Below are 10,217 nucleotides of genomic sequence, written 5' to 3'. Positions count from 1 at the left end.
CTCTGGCCCCTCCCCGTGGCCTCACTTCCGCTTCCGGGGCGCTCTGCGGCCGTGGCCCGGCGGTGAGTGCTGGTTAACGGTAGCGGGGCCGCCTGCACCGCCCCCCCCAGTCTCCCGCCCGCTGGGCCTCATCCGGGGCCCGTGCCCGGGGCCCTCCCTTCCCCCAGCCCCGCCGGTGTCCGTGTCCCCCCCCGCCGCCTCCCGGTGTGTGTGTGTCCCCACCTCCACCCACCCGCTTGCCGGGGCTCCCCGTGTCTGCGCCCGCCACCCGCTGTCCCCCACCTTGTTCCCGCCGCGGGGGGGGCTGCTGTCCCCTTCCCCGCCGCCCATGGGTGCCACCCCCCACACACCGCTGCTGGGTGTCCCCCGGCCGCCGCGCCCCGCCAGTGGCTCCGTGTCCCCTAACGCCCTCCACCCTCAAGCAGGGAACGGCCGACCCTCCTGCACGACCTCTTCCTCCTCGGTGCCCGGCGGGGTCCCTCCCGCCCCCCGCCCGGCTCGGTGGCAGCTGAGCAGCGCCAGGATGTGGCACGAAGCCCGCAAACACGAGCGCAAGCTGCGGGGGATGATGGTGGATTACAAGAAGCGAGCGGAGCGCCGCAGGGAGTACTACGAGAAGATTGTGAGTGGCCCCGTCCTCATCCCCTTCCCGGCTACAGCGGCAGCTCCCAGCCGTCCCTCGATGGGCCCTGATTTGGGGCACGCCTGGGATGTTTGGGAGCCGCCTTGGTGCTTTGCGGCTTGTTTTGGGGTGGAAGAGGGATGGGAAAAAGGAGCTGTGGTGCTCGCTGCTGGCTGGTCTCCCCGGGGACGTTGCGGGGGTGTCCCTGGGTGTGCGTCCTAAACCCGCACAGGCAAAACCGCCCCCCTTTATGCTCCCCCCTTTTCCCTGAGGCTTTAGGCTCCTGATTCCCCCTTTTCCCTGAGGCTTCAGGCTTCTGATTCCCCCTTTTCTCCACGGCTCAGGGCTCCCCCTTTTCCCCAAGGCCTCCACTCCCCTTTTTCCCTGAGGCTTGGGGCTTCTGCTCTTCCTTGTTGCTAAGACTCCTGCTTCCCCCTTTCCCTGATGCTTGAGGCTCCTGCTCCCCCTTTTCCCCAAGGCTCAGGGCTCCTGCTCCCCCTTTTCCCCGAGGCTTGGGGTTTCTGCTCCCTTTTTTCTAACCCTTGGGCTTTTAACTTTTTCTCCCCTGTCCCCTAACCCTGGGGGTTTCTGCTCTTCCTAGAAAAAGGACCCGGCCCAGTTTCTCCAGGTGCATGGCCGGGCCTGCAAGGTCCACCTGGACTCAGCTGTTGCGCTGGCCGCCGAGAGCCCCGTCAACATGTGAGTAGCCCCGCACGGGGCAGGAGGCGTCTCCCCCTGCTCCCCGGGCAGCCCCAGGGGGTTCGGAGGGGGAGTGGGCAGTGCCTCATCGAAGACATCACCTTTCCCAGGGGCTCTTGCGCAGTCGCAGCCTTTTTGAGAGGCAGCGAGCCCGCCAGCAAGGGTTCAGGGGTGAACGGGGGGCTTTTTTGCCCAGCCGGTGGCACATCCCTGGCTGCTCGGCTCCTTGTAGCGCAGCCCCAGGGCTGGCTGGGTCCCTCCTTGCCCTGGGAAATGAAATCTGGGCCAGTTTCTGCTCGTCAAAGCTGTATAAAAAGGACTCGGCTCCTCGTCTGTCAGAGCTTCTAGGAAACACTACTGTGGCAAATGAGCTAGTTCCCCCGCTCAGGAGTGACTAATGCAGGAGAGCCGAGCGCACCCGCCGGTGCTCGAGGGGAGGGTTTGTGCGTGTCTGGGGGGGCCCCCGCTCCTCCCGGTGGGGGGCTTTCCGGCCGTCCCCCAGCCCTGATGCCCTCTCTCCCCGCAGGATGCCCTGGCAGGGGGACACGAACAACATGATCGACCGCTTCGACGTGCGGGCGCACCTGGACTATATCCCCATGTACACCCCACCCCTGCTGAACCCCATGTAAGCTGTGGGGTGCCGGGGCATCCCACTTCGACGGGAGCTGCCGGGTCCAGATCAGGCCTTTTTGGGTCTGTTTTGGAGCGGTTGGCTGAGGTTTCGGAGCCAGCGTCACCTGCGAGCCTGGCCGGGATTCATGCAAAGCGAGCAGGGCTGCTTTTTAGACTCTGTCTGTGTACTGGGACCAGTGTAGAGATCCCACTGCAAGGAGGATGAGCTGGAGCAAGTGCAGAGGGATGGGTAGGACTGGAGCACAGGGCAAAGTGGAACCCCCACAGCAGCTTGTCTGTATCTAAAAAGTTAAGAGAGAAGCGGAGCTAAGCCCTTTGCAGTAACGGGGCACGATGATTAGGCCAAAATCAGAGTGAGGGAGTTAATTAAGCACCGACACAACCCCCAGAGGCTGGTGGGACCTCCATCTCTGGAGAGAGGCACCGCTCAGCTGGAGCGGGCTGCTTTGGGCAGGGTTCCTGCAAATTTCCCCCCAGGGCCAGCCCTTGGGTCTGTGGAGAGCAGCCAGGTTCCCTTCCTGCCCCTGCTCGCTGCTGCTTGGCCTCTCCAGCCTTGGTGTGAGCTCTGGAGAGGAGTTTGGTCCCTTTGCTGGGTTTTCAAGGGAATTCTGGACTGGCATGTGATCCTTCGCCTACAAACCCGAGCCCTGGTCTCTCCCCGCAGCGGGGGATCTGATCTTCCTAATCCAAGCAGAAAGGGGCTGTGTTTTTTCCACGGTCCAAAATCCCTTGGGGAGAGAGGAACCTCCATCTCCTCGGGGGCTTGTGAGCACCAATGGCTGCGTCTTGCTCCTTTCCAGCTCCCCCGAGCAGGAGTCTGATGAGAGAAAGTGCAACTACGAGCGGTACCGAGGCCTGGTGCAGAACGACTTTGCCGGCAGTAAGTGTCTCGCGCAGGCGGGAGGGTTGGGGTTGCTCTGAGACGGGGTGAGGCCCCGCGACTTGGGGGGAAATCCCAGCTCATCCGGGGCACGGCTCGACGTGGTGCTAACCGAAGGGCGAGGGGACGGTCTTGTCTCTGCTCTGGGGGTGGCAGGGAGCTGGGAGAGCTGCGTCCCCTCTAATGAGCTGCAGTTTATGAGCTCTGAGCTGTTCTTGAGTGGGCATAAAGCAGGCTGGTAACTTCCCTGTGTGGTTGCAGTCTCGGAGGAGCAGTGTCTCTACCAGATCTACATCGACGAGCTCTATGGGGGACTCCAGAAGCCAAATGAAGATGAGAAAAAGAAGTGAGTGTGAGAAGAGGTGACAGAGGACGGTTGTCATGTCCCTGTCCTCGGGGGCTGTGCTGGGAGTGCTCTGTGGCCTCGGAAGCACCCGCTGTTCAACCGGTCTGTTTCCCCTCTCCTGGAGTGGGACTGAGCAGCTACCAGCTGCACCATCCTCCCTCGGCTGCTCTCAGCAACGCTCTGAAGTTGTCCCCTGTGTCTCCGTGCTGAAATGTCTGTCTTGTCCCTGCGGCCGTGAGGCTGTCCTGGGGCCAAGCAGAGCTGTGGTGGATGAGGAGGGAGGCAGAGGAAGGGCTGGCTTCTTCCTGAGGAAATTTTCAGCCCTGACGCCTTCTTGCCCGGTGCAGAGCCGCCGCGCTGGAGGGGAGAGGCGGGCAGGGGTTAAGTGTGTCTGTGCTCAGGCTGGCAGAGAAAAAGGCCTCCATCGGCTACACGTATGAGGACAGCACCGTGGCTGAGCTTGAGAACTCCTTGGAAAAGCGGGGGGAGGAGGAAGATTCCGAGGAAGACAGCAACACGGATGAAGACGAAGTCATCCCCGATATCGGTAATGACCCTCCCTCCCCAGGCTGCTTCACCCCGGTTTGGTAGATGTGCCGAGCCCTGCTTTGCCGTGGGGGAAGGCTCGGGGTGCGCTGAGCTGCCCGTGCTCTGCCCGCAGATGTGGAAGTGGACGTGGATGAGCTAAACCAGGAGCAGGTGGCCGACCTGAACAAGCAGGCCACCACGTATGGCATGGCGGAGGGGGACTTCGTCAGGTATGGCTGGTGGCCGGCATGGCCAGAGAAAGCCCTGGGAACCCGGCAGAGCCTCACTGGGGCCTCCCCTTCTCACTGGGGGCTGAATCCCGTGCAGATGTGCCTGTCTCTAGGATGGGGCCCCCAAAAACACCTCCCCTGTGCGCAGGCTCCATTTCTGCATGCTGGCTGGTGGGTTCTTACTGAGGGTTTCTCTTTTTTTGGGGTGGGGGGAAAGGATGTTGCGGAAGGACAAAGAGGAGGCGGAAGCTATTAAAAATGCCAAAGCCCTGGAAGAGGAGAAGGCGATGTACTCGGTAAGCAAAGCTCCAGCCAGCTCTACCCCATCCCGCTGCGAGCCTTAACTGGCCGGAAGCCCCCTGAGGCACCGGGCTGGGCTCTGCGGGTCCCTTGGCCCCCAGAGTGCTCACGGAGGCACCTCTGCCTCCCGAGGGGGGCCCGTAAACGCCCCAGGGTGGCTCCCCCCCAGCCAGTGCCATCTCTTAGCTTGGGCTGCTCTGCTAGGGCCGTCGCTCTCGCCGCCAGAGGAGGGAGTTCAGGGAGAAACGCTTGAAAGGGAGGAAGATCAGCCCTCCCAGGTGAGCTCCCTGGCCTGGCAGCTGAGATGGGGCTCCCAGGGCTTGGCCATGGCCCTTGTCTGCTCGTATCCATCCCAGGCTGCTCCTCCCCGCTCCATCCCAGGCGTTGTCCGTGCCCATGCCAGCTTGCGTGGGGTCCCAGGGGCTCTGTCCCCCTGGTGACATCCCACCAATTTCCTGATTTCTCCTTCCCTAACGCCCTCTCTTTTCGCAGCTATGCACGGAGAGATAGCCCCACCTACGATCCCTACAAACGGTGAGCAGCCGCAGCCCCAGGGCAAGCGGTTCCCTAGGCTGGGGACGTCCCCTTCCCGCGAGTCCCCATGGCCTGGCACCCAGTAGTTTTTGGGAGGGAGTGTTTTCGGCAACTGAAGCCACTTCCCTCCTCACCACCTCCCAGCTCCCCCTCGGAGTCCACCTCTGAATCCCGCTCCCGTTCCCGTACCCCATCTCCCGGCCATGAGGAGAAGATCACCTTCATCACCAGCTTCGGCGGCAGCGACGAGGAAGCGGCGGCGGCATCCGCGCAAGCTGGCGGTGTCCCTGGAAAAGCCACCACGCTCGGCAAACAGCGCTCCGCCCCAGGGCAGCTGGGCAGCGCCGCGGCAGGTCATAGCACCTCATCCCGGTCGGTAACTCTCCCATCCAGCTCATTTTCCCAACCCTTACCCGCAGAGGTGCGGTGGTGATGGGCGAGGCAAGCTGCATGGAGCCAGGCCAGCCCTGCATGGAGACGCTGGCAGGGGACGCTTCCAACGCCATGGCCCGGCTGCTGGCGCTTCTCAAGAGTTCGGGGGGGAACGTGGTGGGAGGGAGCGGGTGGGTTCTCCGTCACGTAACCGTGCAGGATGGGTGCCTGCTCCGGTTCTGCTGCGGTGCTGGGGCAGGGCTTGCCAGCTCAGAGGGTCTTCGTGGCATCTCCGGGTCTTCCTTCCAACCGCAGGGTTGTGGGGGGCCAGAATTTGGGTGTGAGTCAAGCCGCCTTCTGCCCTAAAAGAGAGTGTCTGCCAGCTCTTGGAGAGCTCAGGGAGGGAATCAGGGTGGCTGTGGCGGCTGCTTTCCCGGCACAGCTGGGGGCCCGGGGGGCTTGCTGCCCGCCATGAGGAGCCCCTTGGCAGAGGGCTGAGCGGCTCCAGAGCCATTCCGGCTGTGCCCAGAGGCATGCCGGCGTTGGGCAGGGGAGAGGTGCCTGCTCACCCCTCGTGGCTCAGCCCCTGGCACTCACGGGCTGTCGGCAGGGTCCGGCCGTGCCCCTGCTGTGCGGCAGCACCCGGTGCTGGGGACAATGAGGGTCCCAGCCCCTCCTCGCTCATCCCATGTGCCAACAGCTCATCCTGTGTGTCCCTTCCAGGAGACGCTCCTCGTCCTCTTCCACCTCCCTGTCCTCCTCCTCATCTTCCAGCTCCCGCTCCAGCTCCCGCTCGCACCGAGGTGGCGGCTACCACCGCTCCAGCCGCTACTGCCGCTCCCACAGCCGCCGGTACTCGCGCTCCCGCAGCCGCAGCCGCCGCTACTCAGGAGGGGGCTCGCGGGACAGCCGGCGCCGCTCCAGATCCTATTCCCCCGACCGAGGGTATCGCTACACCTCCCGCCGCCGCTCCAGGTGAGCTCTGCCCTTGGCTGTCCCAGTCACTGCCCGTTTTGCTCCAGTTCTTCACTGGGCTCCTCCGCAGCGAGTTTTGCCGGTGGCTCATTGCCCTCCTGCTCGGCTGAAGGCAGCAGTACCATCCCCTCCACCACCTCTTTGGGCTGAACAAGCCCACGCATCTTGGCCTTTCCTTTCCGTTTGGTGCTCCAGCCCCTGCCAGACTGCTCCCAGTTTGTTACTGGGAGTCCCACACTGGTTCTCGTATCCAAAAAAGGGTCTCGCCAGTGTTTGATAAAAGGGAGAACGTCCCATCGCTCACCCTGCTTAGTTGGGTGGTTTCATCCCTGGGGCTGTGGGATGCTGCAAGCTCCTCCAGCGCCATCGCCGCTCACTGCTGGGGTGTCTTTGGGTGGCCCCCAATACCCCCCCGCCTTTGACTCCCTGTCCGCAGGAGCCGTTCCAGGTCTGGGGAGCGCTACCGGCGAGGCGGCAGGTCCAGCCGACACTGGAGCAGCAGCCGGAGCAGCCGAAGCCCCAGTGATTCGCGGAGTCGCAGCAAGTCGGTGTCTCCCGTGCAAGAGAAACCGCCGAGGCCCTCAGCATCGCCCGCCGTGGGGGAGAAACTGAAAAAGTGAGGGAGGGGAAAGATGGGGGGCACCCGGGGGGCACGAGCAGCCCTCACACCATGCCTCCTGTGCTGATCCCCACGCTTTTTTCCCCTCCTTTTAGGGCTGACACTGCTGCTGGTAAAGAGACAGGAGCTGCCAAAGTCAGTAAGAATTTAACCTCACCTGTTTAATTGGCATCACTGCAGAGCAGGCTAAGGGACACGGTGGTGGACGGGCTGGTGGATGTGCCGGGACTGGTGCCGGGTGCCCCCGCGACCCGTTGCATCCCCCTCCTCGGCCGGGCGCCGGTCCCGCTCCCTCCTTGGAGCTGGGGCACTGCCGGACGGGAGCGGGGCCGCGGGCCACTCGGGGCAGTCCCGGCTCCAGGGCGGGTTCGAGGGGAGCGGGGACTCCCGGGATTCGGCTGGCGCTGGGCGCTGTCTGCGCCGCAGCTGGGGGCTGCCTGCCCTGCATGGCTGGGTCCAGGCTGTCACCGGTGGCTGTCCCCGTGCTGGGGGGGGGCGGGGGCTGAAGGTGGTGGCAGGGGGCTGGGAGAGCCCCTCGCCCCGCTCGGAGCGGGGCAGCCCATGGGGTGCAGGGCACGGCTGTACCCCCCCGGCTCTGTGAGCCCCCAGTGCCCTCAGGCTGTCCCCAGCCACCCTCTGTCCCCAGGCCACCCCGTCCCTCAGGTCCCCAGGTGCCTTCGGGCCGTGCCTGCACGTGTCCCGGTGCAGTTGCTGGCTCCGGAGGCCGCGGGCGCTCTGGCAGGGAGCGGCTCAGGCTTCCAATGCTGCCCTCAACTGCCAGCGTTTGTCCCCGCAGCACCCACCGGTGATACGTGAGGTTCCCCGCTGCTTGGGGACAGGGTGCGAAGGCCCCGCTGATGTGGGCAGGGACAGCTGGACCCCGCAGAGGGGCTCAGGGGGTGCGCAGAGGTGTCACTGTCACCGTGGCAAAGCGGGCGGCGGCACCCAGATCCGGCCGGTGTTCGAAGCCGGTGTCTGCCATGGGGTGGGGGGGAGCCTGGGGGGGGTCCCCAGGCTGGGCCAGCATGGCTGCACCGTGTCCTCGTCCCCCGCCGCCCTTGACACACGGCTCTGGTTTGCTTGCAGCCCAAGCTGACGCCGCAGGAGAAGCTGAAGCTGCGCATGCAGAAGGCGCTGAACCGGCAGTGTAAGCAGCGCCTGTGCTCCCGCCGCTGCGCCCTGGCCCTGCTCCCTGCCCCCTCTGAGCCCCCTGCTTTTTTTTTTTTTTTTTTTTAATAGTTAAAGCTGATAAAAAGGCGGCGCAGGAAAAAATGCTGCAACAGGAGCACGAGAGACAGGTAGGGGAGGGCACGGGGGGACCGTGCTGGCACTGTGGGCCGGGCCAGGGAGGGATGGAGCCGGTTAATGGGACGTTCTTCTCTTGCAGGAGCGGGAGGACGAGCTGCGGGCCATGGCCCGGAAGATCCGCATGAAGTAAATCCTCTCCTCCCCCTCTGGTGGATCCCGTGGATCCGGGCTGCGGCGTGACCCCTCCACCCTTTTTTATTTCTCCGCAGGGAGAGAGAGCGTCGGGAAAAGGAACGGGAGGAGTGGGAGAGGCAGTATAGCCGGCAGAGCCGGTCCCCCTCCCCACGCTACGGTGAGTGCCAGCTGAGTGGGAGCCTGGTGCCGGTGTGAATGGGGGTGAATGGGTTTGGCAGAGCCCCCGAAAACAACGGGGAGCAGATCATCAGGCCTTGGAACGGGGAAAAAACGGGGGGAAAAGGGGCTGTGGTGGGTGCTGGCAGCACCTGAGCGCGTCCCCTCTGCCTTGCAGGACGGGAATACAGCTCCTCCCGGAGGTACGTCCCCCTCTCCCACCCTACGGGTGGGGGTCCTGCTGGTCGGGGCTCCCCAGGGACCCCCCCCACTCTCACCCCCTCTCTCCCCACCTCAGCAGGCGCTCCCGGTCCCGCTCCCGCAGCCCTCACTACCGGCACTGATGGGGATGGCGCCTGTTCCACTGCCAGCAAATAAAGATGGAAAATCTGAGTCCTCTCCCATTGCCATGTTTTCTCCCCTCAAAGAAATTGCAATTACCGTCGGAAAAAGGCAGAGAAAAAAAAGGTCGGGTTTTTTAATTAACGGTCAGTTGAGAAGGAAGGAGAAGGCGAGGACGTCGGTGCAGCGCAGCAGCGCGGCTGCCTGCACCCCCAGCGGGGTCCGCAGGGCGTCCACCTGGAACGCCACGGCCTCCACGTCAGCGGCGCCGAAGACGGCGTCCACCCGGACCCCCGCTCGCAGGCAGAAGCGCGCGGGGCGGCCCCGGGCAGCCGCCAGCCCCCGTAGGTAACGCTGCCGGAGGGCTGCCCGCACCCCCTGTGCCACTGCCGAGCCCCCCAGCAGTGCCTGGAAGCGGGGAGAGGTGGGGCTGAAACCCCGGCTGCAGCCGTCGGGGCCCCGAGGCAGCCGGAGGACTCCCACCGGCACCGGCATGGCAGCTCCTGGGGGGGCGGAAAATGGGGGGTGATCACCTGTAGCCCCCGGCTCCCATACCCCACATTTTCCCACATTCCCCCCTGGGAGCTGCATCCCTGTGCCCCCCCTTTACACAGCTCCCCACTCCCCCCGCCCCGGGGAGAGCCCGGGGGTCCACAGAGCCCCAAAACCGCGAGCCTCCCCCCCCCCCCCCCCCCCCCCCCCCCCCCCCATGAGGCATCCTGGTCCCCAAACTGCCCACGCACCCCCCGGGGCCCCCAAACGACCCCCACGGTGTTCGCCGCAGCGCCCCCAGCCCCCACAGTAACCCCCCCCCCCCGAGCTCCCCCACCCCCGTGTGCCGCTCCAAGACCCCCACAGAGCCCCCCCAGCCCCATGCCACCCCCCCACCGCCACAGTGCCTCGCGTGGAGCCCCCCCGCCCCTAAGGCCCCCCCCACGGGTCCCCTGGGCCCCCGTATAGAGCCCCCCCAAAGCTCCCCACGGAGCCCCCCCCGTACCGCCGGGCCGCGTCCCCGCGCACGCGTGGGGCTGCCGCGCATGCGCGTCGCGCCGCCACCGGAAGTGCGTCACTTCCGCGGGCTGCTCTGCCGCCGCCGCAGATTCGCGTTAACGGGGGGGAGGGACGCGACACTGGGCTTCGGGAGCCGGTTTGGGGCCTTCGTTCCCTCCCCCGCCCCCGGTGCGCGCTGCCGCCGCCGCCTCGCCTGCCTCGTCCTGCCCCCCCCGCCCCCCCCCCCCAATCTCCCCGCCGTGGTGAAAGTGCGGCGGCGAACCGAGCGCTGCCCCGCCGCCGGCCCGTAGCGATTCGCTCCTGCAGATTCGCCACCGCCGCCCGCGCTCGTCCTGGAGCCGGAGCGGGGCTGAGCTCAGCGCCGCCGCCTCCTCCTCCCGTCCCCGTTTTTTCTTGCTCCCCTCTCCCCGCTCCTCTCCGTCCCTCCCCGGCTGCCGTCCCTCCCCTCGGCGCGGCCGTGGCGAAAGCGCGGCGGCGGAGGCGCAGGCCGGTGCGGCGCTGGCGGGTGGCGGCGGTGGCGGCTC

At 65.7% G+C, this 10,217-nt stretch overlaps 2 protein-coding genes across 3 annotated transcripts; one reads left to right on the top strand and one right to left on the bottom strand.

The window, feature by feature from the left end:
- Nucleotides 1-491: 491 nt before the first annotated feature.
- CLASRP (CLK4 associating serine/arginine rich protein) lies at nucleotides 492-8,705 on the top strand. 2 transcript variants are annotated; one of them, XM_075725416.1, is made up of 20 exons: nucleotides 492-622; nucleotides 1,224-1,321; nucleotides 1,848-1,949; nucleotides 2,758-2,837; nucleotides 3,099-3,183; nucleotides 3,585-3,730; nucleotides 3,845-3,941; nucleotides 4,159-4,237; nucleotides 4,446-4,519; nucleotides 4,734-4,775; nucleotides 4,920-5,147; nucleotides 5,871-6,122; nucleotides 6,559-6,738; nucleotides 6,837-6,876; nucleotides 7,828-7,888; nucleotides 7,981-8,039; nucleotides 8,129-8,175; nucleotides 8,259-8,341; nucleotides 8,519-8,543; nucleotides 8,642-8,705. In XM_075725416.1, exons 1-20 carry the CDS (start codon nucleotides 524-526, stop codon nucleotides 8,682-8,684), a joined length of 1,920 nt encoding a protein of 639 aa, XP_075581531.1. In that variant the 5' UTR covers nucleotides 492-523; the 3' UTR covers nucleotides 8,685-8,705. The 2 variants fall into 2 exon arrangements, with proteins under 2 accessions (XP_075581531.1, XP_075581532.1); XM_075725417.1 differs by lacking the exon at nucleotides 1,848-1,949 and having other exon boundaries at nucleotides 1,224-1,250; nucleotides 2,771-2,837.
- A 124-nt stretch (nucleotides 8,706-8,829) lies between these two features.
- Nucleotides 8,830-9,177, bottom strand: GEMIN7 (gem nuclear organelle associated protein 7). Its single transcript, XM_075725424.1, has one exon. The coding sequence runs from the start codon at nucleotides 9,175-9,177 to the stop codon at nucleotides 8,830-8,832; it is 348 nt and encodes a 115-aa protein (XP_075581539.1).
- Between the last annotated feature and the right edge of the window lie 1,040 nt (nucleotides 9,178-10,217).

This window comes from Pelecanus crispus, chromosome 30 (genome assembly GCF_030463565.1).
Source record: "Pelecanus crispus isolate bPelCri1 chromosome 30, bPelCri1.pri, whole genome shotgun sequence".
NCBI lineage: Eukaryota > Metazoa > Chordata > Aves > Pelecaniformes > Pelecanidae > Pelecanus > Pelecanus crispus.
The sequence above is the reverse complement of the archived record's forward strand: the minus strand, read 5'-3'. Positions and strand labels throughout refer to the sequence as shown.